The sequence below is a fragment of the Chelonoidis abingdonii genome, chromosome 1, assembly GCF_003597395.2.
Source record: "Chelonoidis abingdonii isolate Lonesome George chromosome 1, CheloAbing_2.0, whole genome shotgun sequence".
NCBI lineage: Eukaryota > Metazoa > Chordata > Testudines > Testudinidae > Chelonoidis > Chelonoidis abingdonii.
In genome coordinates, this window is record NC_133769.1 from 176986190 (window position 1) to 177004811 (window position 18622).

The 18622-nt window shown below is 39.8% G+C and overlaps 1 protein-coding gene across 3 annotated transcripts in view; it reads left to right on the top strand.

Annotated features, from left to right (window-relative positions):
- EPHA6 (EPH receptor A6) overlaps positions 1-18622 on the top strand; it is a 900076-nt gene that overhangs the window by 642360 nt on the left and 239094 nt on the right. For 2 of the 3 annotated variants that reach the window (XM_075072813.1, XM_075072800.1), the window contains 2 exons: positions 16650-16697; positions 17122-17284. In XM_075072813.1, the coding sequence (XP_074928914.1) occupies positions 16650-16697; positions 17122-17284 (211 nt within the window). The remainder of the gene's footprint in view (positions 1-16649; positions 16698-17121; positions 17285-18622) is intronic. The other variant, XM_075072802.1, reaches the window with a different exon arrangement.

Below are 18622 nucleotides of genomic sequence, written 5' to 3' on the forward strand. Positions count from 1 at the left end.
CTTTATCGTCTTTAAGCGCTCCTTTTGTATTTCAGTCATCAAGGGGCCCGCTGGTTGTTTAGCAGGCTTCCTGCTTCTGATGTACTTAAAAAGCATTTTGTTATTACCTTTTGAGATTTTGGCTAGCCGTTCTTCAAACTCCTCTTTGGCTTTTCTTATTACACTCTTGCTCTTAATTTGGCAGTGTTTATGCTCCTTTCTATTTGCCTCACTAAGATTTGACTTCCGATTTTTAAAGGAAGTCTTTTTATCTCTCACTGCTTCTTTTACCCAATCAAGTCTCTTCATTGTCTGAGGTGTGCCTGTTATTCTAATACTTACTATCAAGAAACTAGAACCATTGTCATCCCAGGCATTTTCTCCCAGTTTCCCCCAGTTCTCCACTTCAGTTATTTTACTACTTCAGTAGATTGGACGTGCCGAGAGAACAGTGGCGAGAGACCCCTGTTCTCCTGAATCTAGTTTTGCAGCCACGAACTCCCCCTCATATAGGACAAATTGTTATTGTTTCATCCTGTAATGTTTTTCACACCCAATAACAGATTAGATAACTACATGAACCCAGGCCACATCTTAGATTAAGCAGTAATGCCAAAAACAAATGTACTAAGCCCGAAGTCTTTTCTTTCATATCCAAAACAATCACACAGCGGGCTGAGGATATAGGACTCAGAAAGGAAAGATGAGATCTTCCAGAGTGAGTCATTCCCTTTTCAGTGTAACAAAATGAAACATTTTATAGCACCATATATTTTTAAATAAAATAACAGACCTGTTCAGTTATTTTTGTTAGTGCAAGATTATGCATTAAATAGGGTTTCACCTTTAAAGGCTTGGTTTGGTTAAACAACTCAAGCACTGAGGAAAGCTGCTGACTCAGTATAATTAAAGAACTCTCATGTAATTCTGTTATGATTGTCTTATTTAAATCAGGAAAGCTAATGCTGTTGATTTAAAGAGCTAGCGTATAGAAAACTCTCTCTTGCAAAGATTTTATTTTATTTTACTTATTTTAAAATGCATTGATATTAATAGTTTCAAAGTGCCCTTTCTCAATGCTCTTGTCACGGAGGCTGAGTTAACAACCTATTATTATGTACTCCTCCCTGAGTTGTTACTAGCTTTATGGTCTTTTGCAGGAATACACCCGCTTCTCATAAAAACATTTATGTTGCTGCAGAAATTGATGCCTCCTGTATTTGCAGTGACCTTGTATAAACTACATTGATTTTAAACCTTGAGAAAAAAAAGGATTTCTAAATAAAAGGATCATCTCCCTTTATACATTGCCACAAATACTAGTCTGTTACAGCATTGTAGTAGCCATGCTGCTGAACTAATAGTTAAGGAGGCACTTCCACTTTAAAAATCTGATTTCATGTATGTATGTTTCCTAAAAACAATTCTTTCATCTGAAGTTTTCCATACTTGTGCTCAGCTCAAAGTTGTTTTCTCTGAGTTTCGTAAGGTTCAGATGGGGCACTTTTTAGTTTTATAAGCACACAAAACCTTGGATTCCCTGCTTTAAAAGAAAAAAGAATCAGGGTTTGGTCTGGTTTTGTAGGGAGGAAGTTGGGGGGTTGTTCTTTTAAACACACACTTAACTAACTTTAAAGTGGCTTATTTTTCAAGCTTCACATTTGCTGAATGAATTTACTCCTTTAAGGAGAAAAAAATCCTTTGAGATGTCTGAAGAAACAGAGTTTATCAATAATGAGTCAAATTTATCAGTGATGAAACTCCAGAGGCACAGTGGAGTTACACCAGGGATGAATTTGGCCCCATGAAGCTAACTGAATTAGAAAATCATGCATTAAATATCTACTGTGTGTGATAATTTACTGGTTTGTAAACAATGTATTGAGATTTGTGTAGCTGGAGGTGTCTGCCTAGTGAAATGCCCTAAATTGAATCTCTCAGGGCCCTCCCTGCATATTGGTCAGAATCTATCCTCCTGAACTCCCTTACTATATTTATTGGAATGATTGCACATTAAATTCAAACTTCAGTCATTATAGGAATTTGTGCTGTATACCCTACAAAGCATATAAACTTCGAAACCACTAGCAAGAACTCTGGAAGAAATTCTCTTAGTGCCCTCATATCACTTTAAGATGACATCAGAAGAAGCCACCTTTGCCCATACATTTCAGATTTTGTACACATTACATATAGGGCCATGCAGCTAAGATCTCTGTGATAATGGACAAAATAGCAGTTAAACACAGAAAAGGACTACTAGACTAGATAACCTACCTGTCAATGCAGGAATTCCTCATAATGTATAAAAACAACAAGGAGTCCGGTGGCACCTTAAAGACTAACAGATTTATTTGGGCGTAAGCTTTCATGGGTCAAAAACCTCACTTCTTCAGATCCATGGAGTGAAAATTACAGAAACAGGCATACATATATATTGGCACATGAAAAGAAGGGAGTTACCTTACAACTTGTTTTGTCCAGTCTAGTTTTAGATGTCACAAAAGACTGGGCTACCCTCTTTTCTTTTTGGAGATTATTCCAGAGCCAAACAGGAAGTTTTTGCTGATATTTAGCCTAAATTTTACTTCTCATTACTTTTCACTGTCCTATATAATTCTTCTCCCTGTTATCTTCACCAGTCTTAGCAAGACAGGAGATAATATAATATAGGACCACAGTTTATATTGGTGGTTAGCACAATCTATGCAACGTGGTAGATTAACTTTTTGCTTTATATTTCAGAGGTAGTGACTCACAATTATACTCAGAAGTTGTTGAAATGTATATTAAATGTTTTCAACATTATTCTAGAGTAACAGTTACTACTTTTCTATGTAAAGGAAGATGTCTGAGCTAAATCATTTCACATTCAAAAAAATCAATGTTAAAAATGAAATGCTAATCACATAAAAACCATGGGGACAGATTTTTCTCTATTACAGCATGTAAATCGGGAACAATTCCATTTGCATCAGTGGAGTTACTCCAGATTTACATCAGCTCAACTCAAAAGAATTGGGCCTATGATATCAATAAAAGTACTTGGTTCCGGCTGTTTAAGTAGCCAATTTAAAAGAGAGTTAACTTGGTATGCTCTACTCAATTCAGAGTTCTCTTCTGTGTGTTTATGAACCATCAGAAAGTAGCCAGCTTAGCTTTAATTATGTCTTGTTGATAGATAATATTGTAGCACTAGGGAGCTTCTCCATAGCTTAGCAGATAGGAATAGTCTCTCTGGCAAAGGAAAACAAGAATGTATTCATAAATCTGCAGTGCTGAAAAAGTAAAAAGGTTATATTGGTGTGGATGTTTAAAGATAGACAACTAATGATCTCAAAAGCAGCCCAGTCATTCTCACATATCCTCCTACCTTGAAAGCCTAGAATTATTAAAAGGGAGTGAAATTAGGTCTATATTACAGAATGTCTTTGAAGCAGTATAACATTTTTCAAAAAGGCAGGCATAGAAATGCACACTGTATATAGAGCAGCTAAAATTCTTTGTCACAGCTGTAGAGTAATGTGATCCTGAAAACTGGTACAGTAATAGAGGTGGGTTCAAAATCCTCAATCCAACCACCCATGAACATTGTGGGGATTCAGAAATCAGACAAGCATCTACAGATGCACAAATGAAACAAGTTACACTTGCCATAGGCACCAATCGAATATTCTGACTTTTGTGCATTTCTCACTTACTTTTGTGGTATTTTGTAATTTGTTTGCATTGATACCTATTTAAATATTAAGAGTATACATGGAATTGTGCCCTCACATTAAAACTATGATGCTTTTGTAAGTCAAACTACAGTACCTGCTATATCACAACCACTATTTTGGATTTCTTGCTCTGAAGAGTGAATCTTCATTGTTATATTGAAAGTTTGGTTTTAGTTTTAAATGCTTGCTTAAGTTTAAAATGTCTCCTGATTGAGGTTGAAATAAAGAAACTGAAAACTTGTTATGCCCTGCCATGTGGGAATGCATCAGTTTATATACACAGCATTATTATAATTACATGAATTGATATTGCTAGTAGGCTAATGTAAGTTACAAGGTTCCCATCTGTTTGTCACAGCAATTTAGAGAACTGTCGGCTATTTGGCTTGGAGCATTTTTAAAAGTTACTTGAGCTATCATTTTTTGTTATCTTCCTTCTAGGATTTTTCATTTGCAATTTGAAAACTTTATTAACCAGTGACCTATTTTCCATCTTTACCTAGAAGTGCTATGTCCATAAAGCACAATATTATGTGGGTTTTGTCTCAGGTGTGCTGCTGAAAAGATAAACCAAAAACGGTTAGGAAAGTGTTAAAAGTAGACAGGGAAATTTTTGAGTCATAACATTAAGATTTTTTTTTTCTGAATTGTATCAGACTTCCCAAAAAACTCTACATTGTGATGAAATGTGGCATAAAGATATTACAAGGGGACTGGTTTCCCTTTGAGGAAGTTGGGGTAAAATAAACTGGGTTCATTATCAGAAGTTAGCTTCAATTGCAGCTATGGAACAGCCACCACCATGTTGTAATAAAGTAACTTAAGTATTACTGTCTGTCTTGCTAAAAACTAATTTGATCCCTCCAGTGCTTTCATGAAACTTTGGTTTAAGTACTCATGGTTCTGAACTCAGAATTTATTCCAAAATAATGAGTTTCACACTCTCAGTACTAGGTTCAAAATGTCCATGCATGTATCTTCTTTTTGGTGGTTCTCTGGAAATTTAAGAGTTCACAAGTGCTTTATAAGCAACTCCTCTGTCAGCTTTCCTTCTCTTCAGTATTAAACTATCCTTCTGTCTCATTTTTGCAGTCAAGCAGTGCATATGTATAAAAATGTAGTGCTCACACCTGAAAACTCTTATTCATTCTTGTTCTCCCACAGGAGTCAGTTGAGTTGTTCACCAGAGTAAGTGTTGGTAGGATTGCACCCGAATACCAGTGAGGGGCTGGGGAGCAGGGCCGGCTTTAGTAAGTGCGGTGCCCAATTTGAACATTTTCAGCGGGACCCCGGCAGGAATGACTTAAAAAAAAAACCCTTTCATTTCTTCCATGTATAATTTACTTTCCATAACTATATAAATAATAACAAAATTATATATTATGTACATTGCATAATGTATGCGGATGCATGTTAACCCCACCTAAAGTTCTTGACGCCCTCCCCCCCGGGACCCCTGCCCCATCCACCCCCCTTCCCTGTCACCTGACTGCCCCCTGCCGCCCCATCCAACCCCTCCTCTCATTCTGGGACCCCTGCTCATCCAACCACACCCTTCTCTCTGTCCCTGATACCCCTGAACCCTTGCCCTTGACTGCCCCGCACTGCCCCAATCCAACCCTTGCCCTCCTGACTGCCACCCGGGACCTCTTACCCCATTCAATCCCCTGTTCCCTGCCCTGACTGCTCCGACTCCTATCACCCCTCACACACCCCAAACTCCCCCTGCCCTCTCAACACGCTCCCTGCTCCTGCCCCTTACTGTGCTGCCTGGAGCTGCCCTAGTACTGCTCTGGGTCTGGCCGGACCGCTCAGCCGGGACCAGGCCCAGGCTGTGGGCGCCAGGCTGGGCGAGCCACGGCCCCGAGCTGGGCAGGGCCGGAGCCGCTCAGCCGGTACAGGACTGAAGCCGGCAACATGGGGCCCGAGCCAGGTTGGCCGGCGGATCGCTCGCCGGACGGCACGCGGGCCCGAGCCAGCTCTGCGTCCAAGCCCAGGAGACTGGACTTGGGCATTGGGGTGTAGCCTGCGGGGAGCGAGCAGGACCTGGCGAACGGGCGTGGTCAGCTGAGGGCACTCGTCGCGGGTGGCCTGGATGCTCTCTCTGACCTCCTCGCGTCCCACTCGCCCCAGCTTTACTGCCCCTGCTGTTTTCCAGGCTCCCACGAACATCTGATTCACGAGGAGAAGGGGTAGAGCATTCAGGGAGGAGAGGGAAGTGAGCTGGGGCCGGGGTGGGTGTAGACAACTGCGAGGCCCGATTCAGAGGAATCGGTTGAATCGGCCTAAAGCCGGCCTGCTGGGGGTGAGGGAAGAACAGATCTGTGCAATATTAATTTAACAAAGCACATGATTGCATTAAAACTCTTTATGACTTTATATTGTATCCAAGATAAAGATGAGACAGGAGAACCCAGCTACAGAGTACATGAAATCATAGGTTGGAAGGGACCTCAGGAGATCATCCAGTCCAACCCCCTGTCAAGCAGGACAAATCCCCAACAGTTTTTTTTTTTTTTTTACCCAGATCCCTCAGTGCCCTCAAAGATTGAACTCACAACCCTGGGTTTAACAGGGCAAAAGACACCATAGTGTTTCCTACTGCCTATTGGACTCCATGTTAGGTCATGTGAACTTGTCAGTGCTCCTATTTCATAGAGTCACAGGACTGGAAGGGACCTTGAGAGGTTATCTAATGTATCCCTTGCACTCATGGCAGGACTAAGTATTATCTAGACCATTCTGACAGGTGTTTGTCTAACCGGCTGCTTAAAAATCTCCAATGAATGGAGATTCCACAGCCTCCCTAGGCAAATTATCTGGTGCTTAACCATCCTGACAAATTAGAAAGTTTTCCTAAGGTCCACCTAAACCTCCTTGCTGCAATTTAAGCCATTGCTTCTTGTTCTATCCTCAGAGGTTAAGTGCAATGTGATTCATAGTGGTTCATAAGCAAGACGTGAGAAGTAATTCTTCCCCCTGTTCCATGCTGATCAGGCCTCAACTGGAATAAGTGTCCAGTTCGGGTATCATTTCAGGAAGGATTGTGACAAATTGGAGAAAGTCCGGAGAAGACATTTTTCTCCTCCTCCTCCTGTAACAATCTTTATGTACTTGAAAACTGTTGAAAACCATCATGTTCCTCTCTGTCTTCTCTTTTCCAGACTGTACAAACCCAGTTTTTCAATCTTCCCCATCTGGGTCATGTTTTCTACCTTAATCATTTTTTTCTTCTCTCTCGGACTTCTCCATTTGTCCACTTCCTTCCTGAAATGTGGTACCCAGAACTGGACACAATATCCAGTTGAGCTGATCAGCATGAATAGAGTGAAGAATTACTTCTCATGTCTTGTCTACAACAACTCGCTAATACATGCAGAATGATGTTTGCTTTTTTGCAACATGTTACACTGTAGACTCGTATTTAGCTTGTGGTCCCTATGCCCCAGATCCCCTTTCCACAGTACTTATTCTAAGCATCATTTCCCATTTATATGTGTGCAACTGATGTTCCTTTCTAAATGGAGTATCTTTGCATTGTCCTTCTTGAATTCATCCTGTTTACTTCAGACCGTTTCTCCATTTGTCGCAGATCATTTTGAATTTAAATCCTATCTTCCAAGCACTTGCAAACCCTCCCAACTTGGTATATCCGCAAACTTTATGACTGTATTCTCTATACCATTTATCTAAACCATTGATGAAGATATGAACAGAAATGGAGCCAGAACTGATCCTGCGGGACCCATCTCATTATGCCCTTCCACGCATAACTATGAATCACTCATACCTACCTCTGGGAACGGTTTTCCAACCACTTATGCACCCACTTATAGTAGCTCCATCTAGGTCATTCCCTAGTTGTTTATTATAAGGTATGTGAGACAGATGTAAAAAGCCTTACAAAGTAAACATATACCATGTCTTACAGTTTCCCCTGTCATAACAGATAGCTAAGAGTTTGTCTCTTTCACCTGTAAAGGGTTACAAGCAGTGAACTGGAACACATGACCAGAGGACCAATCAGGAGACAAGATACTTTCAAATCTGGGTGGAGGGAAGTTTTGTGTTCTTGTTCTCTGTCCGTGTCTCTCTGGGGTCTGAGAGGGACTAGACGTAAGCAGATTCCTCCAATCTTTCTAAAAAAATCTCTTCTGTTCTAATCCTATATAGTATGGATAAGCGCGCTTAGTCTTTTTAATGTTTTTCTTTATTTGCAAATGTGTTTCTGAAGTAGTTAAATTTGTATGCAGGGGAGAGGTTTTCTTTCTTGAGTTCTATAAGCTGAAGACCCGTATATTCCATCTTGAATTTATAGTGATTATCTTACTCTTCTTTTTTATTAAAACTTTTTCTTTTAAAAGGCCTAATTGATTTTTCCCGTCTAAGCAAAGAACTGATCTGTACCTCACCAGGGAATTGGTGGGGAGAAGGGAGAAGGAGGAGTGGGGGAGGAAAGGTGAATTTCCTCTGTGTTTTAGATTCACGGAGGTTGAATCTGTCTGTCTCTCCAGAATAACCCAGGGAGGAAAAGCCTGGGAGGTGGGGAGAAGGGGGAGAAAAAAACTGATTTCTCTGTGTTGTGATTCAAGGAGTTTGAATCACGGTGATCTCCTGGTGTATCCAGGGCGGGAAAGATCTGGGAGGAAGAAAGGAGGGGGAAGGGAAATGGTTTATTCTCCTTTGTTGTGAGATTCAAGGAATATGGGTCTTGGGGTCCCCAGGGAAGGTTTTTGGGGGCACCAGAGTGCCCCAAAACACTATATTTTTGGGTGGTGGCAGCTTATCAGATCTAAGCTGGTAATTAAGCTTAGAGAAATTCATGCTGGTACCCCATTTTTTGGACTCTAAGGTTCAGATTGGGGAAATTATACCATGACACCCCCCTATCCACAAGGCTTGTTACCCTGTCAAAGAAAGAGATCAGGTTAGTTTGACCTATTTGTTCTTGACAAATACATGCGACTGTTACTTATCACCTTATTATTTTCTAGATGTTTGCAAATTGATTGCTTAATTATTTCCTCCATTATCTTTCTGGGCACAGAAGTTAAACTGACTTGTCTGTAATTCCCTGGATTGTCCTTTTTCCCCTTTTTATAGATGGGCACTATATTTTCCTTTTTCCAGTCTTCTGGAATCTCTCCTGTCTTCCATGACTTTTCAGAGATAATCGCTAATGGCTCAGATATCTCCTCAGTCAGCTCCTTGAGTATTCTAGGATGCATTTCATCAGGCCCTGGTGACTTGAAGACATCTAACTAATTTTTAACGTGTTCTTTCCCTATTTTAGCCTCTGAGCCTGCCTCATTTTCATTGGCATTCACTATGTTAGACATCCAGTCACCACCAACCTTCTTGGTGAAAACCGAAACAAAGAAATCATTAAGCACCTCTGCCATTTTCATATTTTCTGTTATTGTTTTTCCCCTTCATTGAGTAACTGGCCTGCCTTGTCAGTGGTCTTTCTTTTGCTTCTAATGTAGTTGTATTTATATATTTATGCAGTACTATCTCATATTAGGAATTCAGTGTTCCAAGGAAAGCAGCACTGCAGTTCCCCTATGAAGAGTAGGAAATTGTTAACTAATTCATTTGATTGCTATAAGGGTTTTATGGTGGTGGTCCCTTATTTCTAGCCAGAAGAAAAATGTGTGTGTGTGAACGTGTGTGTGCATTTTAAAAAGGGAAATTGGAGGGAGTCAAGGGACTATGAAGCTGGTCTCCAGCAGAAGGAGCTCACTCCATTTTAAGAGTTATGTTTGGCAAATTAGTGGATTTCTGTATGTGTTAGGAGTTTGCTCTAATGCACATTCAGTTGAAGAATTTCAGCTACATACCTTTTTGTCCATAGGTTTAGATTTTTTGAAGAGGGGCTAATTTCATGTGATTGGTGTTATTGAAACTCAATACATTTTCTATGATCTTAAACTAAAGGTTCCCAATTTTGATATTTATAATGGACTCCCCAAATTCTTCAGTTCTTTCTCTCTTCCCTATATCTATGAGTCTATAATTCACAACTTCTGTGCTTCAACTTTACTGTACCACTGTTCCGAAATAAAATAAATGGAGAGGAAAGAAAGAGAACTCACAATTGCCTATCTATTTGCTTTTTTATTACATTAGGGAATGGTCAGTGTACTGTAGTACATTAATCCCCCTCTTAAAATGATCTCTACATCCACCTCCTGTATCTGGTAATTAATTTTTTCTTATTCAATTTTCACAAATAGAACAATGAAATGCAAACAACTATCATACAATAAAGGAATAAAACATCAGAAAAGTAAGTCAGGCAGCTTTGCAAACAAATGAAAATGGAAAGTTTACCCCAAGATCTCACAGTAAGGAGTAAATTGAATAAAATATTGATTTTTGCATCTTAATTTCTGAAGTGATAAAACCTTTTAGGTGAGAATGTTGACAAAGTATGCTGTAGGACATATAGACTTTATCCACAGGACATTACATATGTAAAGTTAACTATCCTTATGTTCAGAATTCATTGAAATGAACAGCAACTCTGGTCAGCCCTCTGCTGTTAAATAATCTTATCTGATATTCTGCTAGTAAAACAACCGAGGTGATAGGTTGTTTTCAACAGAATTCTTCTTTCTACTGTTTGACGATATATGTGAACTCTTCATAGGATAGTATTCAAATTAATAATGCAAAATGTAACATAGGTGACTCTTCCACCAAGGATAGTACAGTTCTGAGCTGTAGTTTATCTTTTCTACACTACAAGCCTGGTGACATGTCTCTGAGGGCTCACAAATTCTGTAGTCCCTGGTTCCTTACTGATAAATTTTAGAACCCATGTCCGAGGTGATTTGTAGGTAAAAAAGTACCATGTGAGTAAAGATTGATTTGTGGTCTTTGTAACCGAGGCAATGCTAATTTGAAACCAGGAATGGCACCTAAAGCCATACTGGGGTTCTGCCGTTGTAGCAGGCTGCTGTTTAGGCTTCATGGTGTCACTTATGGTTGGTTCGGCTGAATCAATGTTGCCAACTCTCATGAATTTTATCAGCAAATAGTCCTGTGGCACCTTATAGACTAACAGATGTATCAGAGCATAAGCTTTCGTGGGTGAATACCCATCCACCGAAGTGGGTATTCACCCACAAAAGCTCATGCTCCAATACATATTAGTCTATAAGGTGCCACAGGACTCTTTGCTGCTTTTACAGATCCAAACTAACATTGCTACCCCTCTGATACATGATTTTTATCGTGACTCTCATGATAATTGGTGTTATGCTTAAAATCACAGCTCCTGCAGTCTTGTAAGTGTGATAATCTGAGCTTTCAGTTAAAGAAAAATATTTTTAGCCCTCATGGGTGTAGAAAAAAGCATGAAAACAGGACCTCCAGGCTTTAAAAACTGTAAGGCAAACAAACAAACCTCAAATGATTTTTGTTTGATTTTGTTTTTTAATCTCAGATTTTTCTAAACCGTTCTCATGATTTGGGGTGCTTGATTCAGATGTTGAGATTGGCAATATTGCTAACATCTCTGACTTTTTGGCCTGCCAAACTTAAGAGCAGTCTTTAAAATGTTGATTCAAAAGTTTTCTTTAGTAAATATTTTAAATTAGAAAAGACACATGACTAGAATATTTTATGGGTGTTGGAGACGAGGGATTTAATATGCAGACTAGCCTAGCATTTTCAAGACACATTCCCCAACCCCTTTACTGTATTCTGATTCCAGATTTTCCATAACCGATTTATTCCTCCCAGTGTGCTCACCTTGTCAATGTGATTTATAATATCTTATCTAATGTCCTTATACCCTGTTTTCTTCTTGGCCCTCCATATTATTTAACCTTTAATAACACATGCTCTCTCATTTTGTCCACATCATTCATTGTGCTGGTGATATTTCAAGCACCTTTGGAGTCACCCTGTCCCCTACTCTCTCCATTTTATGTTCTCCTGTTCATGGCTCACCTCACTTCATCTCAGCCTTTCCTGGTACATAATCCAATTAAAGTGATGTTTGGCTGGGTTCTGACCTCTTGTATTTTCTTTAGATTGGTTATCCATTCTACCCCTTTCCTGTTGACAGCTTTGCTTACCTATGGAAAGAGTGATGAACTGACTGACAATCAAAATATAAAAGTACTGAATGGCCAAAGTGGTAAAGCACACTTCAATATTTCAGGTACCTAAATGGTTATAGCTCAGATTAGTGACTGATATTAGAACAAAACCAAACAAAAATAAAAAAATACATGTGTGGTGGCTTTTACCCTCAAACTTTGCTGGTCTCTTCTCCTGAAGCGACACAAAAGACAATTTCAGCTTCTCCTGACTTCCTGCTTTCTCCTGGTAGACTTTCTAACTAGCTCAAGACTCTTCCGTCTTTCAAGTACCTTTGCTTCCTGTGAGCATGTTTACAATTCTGGTAGTGTTAACTACACCTCTGCCCCCTCCAGGGTCTCCTCCAGGGTACCCCTTTAGGTCTCTGGCTTCTAGCCATTACCTGTCTGTGAACAAGGACCCAAATCTCTATCCCTCCAGACCAAAAATTTGGGCTTTCAGTTCCCCTGCAATTGACTGTGAGTATCCCAGCAAGTCTGACATTAGTCTAACACCTGCAGTTTGCACTCTCTCCAGGGACAGTGACCGTAGTACCCAGTGACCAGCAGCTTTCACGAAACCTAGTACATTTATTTTAGGACAAATCATCACAGAGAAAACCTGTCATAAACCAATAAACAGTCTCCCTGCATGCTAAACTTACCACGTGTCAGCCATCTTCCAAATGGAGACCCAGGAAGGGTCCAGTTCTTCACATCCTTCCAGCAGGGTTGAGCCCTTTTGGTTACATTCTCAGGTCAATTTTTGGATCAAAATGAGAGTCCCCTCCAACAGTTCAGGCTGGCCCTTGATATCACAAGATCTTTGTTTATCTCCTGGCCCTCTTGAACTGGGCTGAACCAGCATATGGAATTCATCCCAAGGGGAGGTTCTTCTCTGGAGTTGTTTCCCTCTCTCGAGATCTGTGGTAATTACTCCTCACTTGTTTTAGTTCCTTGTGGAAGCTTGGTAACTTTCTGTGAAGCTAGTATACAATCCGTAGTGCCCAAAGTTACATATAATATTCATAGATACACAAGTTTGTTACTAATCCCAGTGCCTATGACATCTGGCACATCCCAGTATAACAGCCTTTTGAAAATTCCATGCTCCCAAGGTGTCACAACTGTCACAAGTATGTGCTGTATTTTAAGGCTATGAAAATGTTAACTAATTAAATTCACATCACCCTTTTGAGGTAGCTGAGTAGCATTATCTCCAATTTACATATGAGGAAACTGAAGAAGACATGTGAGGTTGCCCTTTCCCATGCCCACAGAGATGTGATTAATAGGCATTCCTTGTTCCCAAGATTTAAGTCATTCCTTTAGATACTGCTGCTTCTCTCAACAACCATGTCTACATGTATCCATTAGGTTGATACACTCAGGAAAGAAGAAAATATTAGATTGCTCTTTTACACTTTTCTGTGTTCATCATTCATTGATTTTAAATAAACATTGATATACTATAAGTGGCAGAACCCTGTAATGTTATTCTTTACTATAACATATGTGATATAGCATGGCCAGAGGGCAGCAGGAGAGTGATAGGTGGGAGATGTAAGCCCCAGGATGATGAGAGCTTTATTCCCTGTAGAGGGAAGAGAGGCTGCTACAGATTAATTAGAGCACCTGAAGCCAGTCACCTGATTAAAAAAAAAAAACCTGCTTCAATCAGACAGTTGGAGGAGTTGAAGCAGAGTGGTTTGGTGTAGGAGCAGAGAACAGTTTGGAGGAGAGCAGTTTGAAGGAGTTGAAGCAGAGTGCTTTGGAGCTGAACCGGAGAGCAATTTGGAGGAGAGCAGTTTGGAGACGTGCTGTGGCGGGCCAGAAGACCAAGACCCTAGGTAAAGGGAAACCCGGCTTGTGCAGAGCAGAGGGACTCTACAGACACAAGGGGGTGGGAGAAACTTGGTCCAAGTGGAGACAGGGCAGGAAGCCCCACAAGCTGAAGGACCAGAGAGGGAAGTAGCCTAGGGGAAGGAATCGCTAGTTCAAGTGGTTTACCGCTATCCCTAGGGCCTCTGGGCTGGGACCCAGAGAGAGGGCGGGCCCCTCCCTCTCCACTCCCCTTTTCTGGGATACTAGTGGGACAGTTGATACCACAGTTCAGGGGTGAGAAACGATGCCCTGAACCCCCACAAGAGGAGAAAGTGTAGGACCCATCATAATAGTGCTGGCAATTTGCCATACATAGTATTTATTCAGCTCTGACATTGTGACCTGTACTCAGGAGAAAATGATGGCACCCCATGGTCTATAGTGCTTCTATTAGTATTTATATATATACACAATAGTGTATAGTGCCTTGACAGTACTGAGTAGTAAGAATATCATTTAAAGGCAGATTTCCATTTGTGGACACAGTGGCTTCAAACCCACATTAGCAAACAGAACAGCTGACTTCATATGTAAATGGCCAGTTGTAGTCTCCGTGAATTCTTTTTGCACGCACAAATTTGAAAGTTTGGATCACAATCATAGGCGGCAAGTTATAGGGATCCGCGGTACCCATGCTCCTCTAATATTCAGGAACATGGGCCCGGCTCCTTCAATGTTTGGGTTTATATTTTCAGAGCTGTCCTGTCCATATAATGGACCAGGGCAACCGCCCTGGCACCCCACGCTTTCAGGGGTGACCTGTGCTTCAGGGGGACACGGGGTCCAGGGCAGCCTGGGGGGTTAGGAAACAAGGACCATGATCTGACCCAGTATGGTAGCTCCTATGTTAATATGTTCTTACCTGGAGAGAGAAGATTTCCTTAGAAATAAAGAGAGAGTAAAAGGTATCAGATATGATTGATAGCATATTTTCTACCTAAGATTCTGGACAGTCTTAAATTATTTATCCTGGTGCAGTAGCACAATTATAATGCCATTAATGGGGGTTTGGGTTAGTTTATTTTGCCTTGTATATTTTGGCCAAGTTAAATTTGTTATGGCGACGAGCACTTAGAGGCCCAGAACTTAATATTTTTGGCTGTGAGCTAGCATTAGGTACTTTTCTGGTTTACATTATATTTACCTCTTTAACTCAGGCTTCACACGTTCACCCAAATTACGTTTCTGATAAGTATCCTAAACTGACTGAAAACTGCTATTGACCCTGATCCATAACTATTTGCATGCCTTTTATCTCTCCCTGCAAAAGGGTTTCACATTCCTGCAGCACTATTTTCCCCCTATTATGGATTCTTCCAAGAGCCCCTCTGTGACCTTGTGCTCCTCCATGCAAGCATATGCTTTCTGGACAGGGCAGATAACGGGCACAAAATTTGCTCTATTGCCCCACACCCACATGTACTTCAAGTTCTGCAGAAATTCTTAGAAAAGATAATACAAACTGTTACTATGTGATATTGTCCACTGAGCTCCACCATATCCTTGGGGATAAAGCTGAGAGAGTCCCTCGTAGCCAACGCTTTGTGTGTTATCATCAAAGGCCTTAAGAACCAGAGACCTAAGCTGGTAGAGAGGAACTTCTGTTTTTCAATTAAAGAGAGCCCATTCTCAAACAAAAAGTGACTCTATTCAGCAGCTTTGAAAATCAAAATTAGCACTTTGGCCTCTCTTGAAGGGAAAATAACCAATTTTGTCAAACATCCTAGAAAATGGAAGTTTGAGGGTCACAAAATTGATCTAAATAAAATGGTTAAAATGTGTGTGAGATTTAGCAGAATCCTTTTGCCTTTTGATACATAACAGTACCATTTTATCAGTTTTTAAAATTCTGTTGTTTATTTGTATTATCTGTATTCTCTCTCCATATGTACATATATATTTTACATGTTACATATTTTGTTTTTATGTTATGTAACATCGGTTGTTATTTCAAAATTTAATAACAGTCTGCTTTAAATAAGTAGCAACTTGAGGATTTTCTCTTAATACAGTTTCTCAAATTATCTTCAGAATTTGAACAGTGGGCACTGGTTGTAATAATCTTAAATTTTGGTTGATGTTTCTCCAGCCCCAAATACCAACACTTATCTGTGTGAAATCCTGATGTGGTTTAGTTAGTTGTTTTTGCTGTATCCCGGCCAATGGAAGCATTGATGCTAAATTCATCTTTGGGGTAATTCCATTGAACTCAGTGAGGTTCCATCAGGGATGAATCTGGCTTAATATGTTTGCCATGCCCTGCTTCATGTAAAAGGATATGTATATTGTTCAAAAGTAGTAAATTTCTGCAATGTAACTGAAAGCTGCATCTTCTGCACATTAACAAGCTAGGAACAACTTTTGAATAACTTAATATAGCACGTAGCATAATGTCAGTGCATGTATATATTTGTGGTGCCCTGTGAGTACCGCTATTATATTATCAAGAGTATGAACAGTTCTGCTTCAGCCTGAATTGTAGATGAGACATTCTCTAGCACAATAAAGGTGACCTGCAGGCATTGTGTAAAAGATTACAGATTACTGAATTATGGAATGGCAGTAACTAATGAAATAACTCTGCTCTGTTATATCACACCCTCACCACATCCTAAAAAACTATCACCAGCATGCTCTGTGTGCAAAACTATGTATTACTGTGTTTGAGCAGCAATCTGATAGAGTGAACCTTTCTACTAAAGACCTGATCTTGAGAGGTGCTGAGCACCTGTAACTCCTTGTGACTTCAGTGGGAGTTGGAGGTTCTCAACAATTCCCAGAATCGGCTGGAAAATACTTAACATGGGAATTCTGCAAAGAATGTTTTTCATTATAGTGTGCCAGGGTATTTATATACAATCATATTACAGCTAACTGGAGAGAAAAATTAAGTTCAGCAACAACAAAGCAGTTGAACCATGCTAGAAGTTTTCAAACTAAAAAAAAGTTAATCTGTATTTTCTTTTACCTACAGGCCTACCCACGGATAGCGCCGGCATTTTGGCACTACCTGCGGGTAGAAGTGAGTAGCGGGTATTTGAATACTCCCACATCTTTATACTTTACCAATACCTACTGAACTTCTAATTTGTCCATTGTGCAAAATATGTAGCTGCCATTTCAGCTGCCATTTTCTGTGAATGTAGTCTTGTATTAATACTATATTATTTTGACTACAGTGTAATTACTAACCCAAATCACAAAGGTACAATATGCATTGTATGAAAGAATAAGCAAAATTTCTTAAAATATTTCCAATCCAAAGTCATGTCATACATTGTGATGATAGCACAATATGAAAGTACCAGAATTCATACCTGCACCTCCTTTTATGAACAACTTTTACATTCATAAGAAAAAAAGCAGAGCTTTCTATTTGGACTATTGTTATTACAAACTTTGCAAAACTCAACTTGATATCATTTCTCCCCTCTTTTGTCCATCAGGAGCATGAGCAGCTCAGCTATTCCTCCACGAGGTCCAAGGCTCCAAGTGTTATCATCACAGGTCTCAAGCCAGCCACCAAGTATATATTTCATATCAGAGTCAGGACTGCAGCAGGATACAGCGGCTACAGCCAGAAGTTTGAATTTGAAACTGGAGATGAAAGTAAGTCTTAAGGAAGGAACGAATGTGACTACCATAGAAGTAGTGTCTAATTCTAAGTCAGTCAGACATTGGGAGTATGAATGAACTGAGTATTCACCACACACGCAACACAGAATGCCCACTGAGTTAATGTAAAAAAACAAAAAACTTTTTCACACATCCCCTGTGGGAGGTTCCCTGTATATTGAACTTAGGAACAACAAAACTAAAAATCAGCCCGAGATGAGCATTGAAGGAGTCTTTTCTCCTTGCAAGATCTCCTCACCCCAACCCCTTTCTTTCCTTAGAGACTTTCCACCTTTTATCCTCCTGAAATGGAGCTTATAAGACCCACAAGGTATGGATACCAGCAGAACAGTCCTGTGCGTTCATGCGAGACCCTAGAACCTAACATCATCTCACAGAGAGCCTTTCATCTGTTGGCTTTCAGTACTCCCATTATCTAAGAATAATGGAGTGGAAACAATTATGTGTATTTCCAATCAAACAGTAAGTCTGCTAAATACCCAAGTAAGAAGCAAGCATATAAAAAGCCTCAGAAAGATCTGTGAACAACTTCTGTAAGGAAACCCAAGCCCCCATTAAAATCCCAGTTAGGATGTTTGTAAATATTTGATAGAAAATTAGTATACATACCACATTAAAAACGTTCATTAGTGAAATTACATTAATTAACCACTTACCCATACTATGTCTCATTAATGTGTTGAACTTCATACTGCTTAAGCTGAAGTGTAGACTGAAGTCTTATAAATGTATACGTTTTCAAAATAGACTTCATAGATAAATAAGAAATTACAGAAGTCTCATGAAGAGGGTCATATAATATTGCTGACAAAATGTAAATGAATGTATTTAACATAGAGGTTTCAAATTTATCCAGGAATGATCAGCTGGATCACAAGTTGAAATCCTATGACAAATTGGAAAATGTATTCTAATTCTGTACTATTATGGGAAAGTGACTTTTGTACCAATATGGAACTATGGATCCCTAATATGGCATCCAGACAAACGGTTTACCAGTCAAAGGTTATGGGACTTTTGGTGACCATTCAACCAAAAGCAATTCAGAAGCTAAGAATGTAAAGAATTAGTTACTAAAATGTCAATTCAATTTAAATTTGTTTCTCCAGACAATAGTTCATAGCTAATCCCTTTCATACATAATGTCTCAGATAAACACTGAGACTGCTCCTGACTCTACACTAATAGACTTGGTAAAAATACCTGAAGTGCCTCTAAGCTTAAACTCTTAAATATCATTTTCAAAAATAACCTAGGGCCAGATTTTTAAAGGTATCTAAGTACCTTAAGATGCAAACAGACACTGAATGG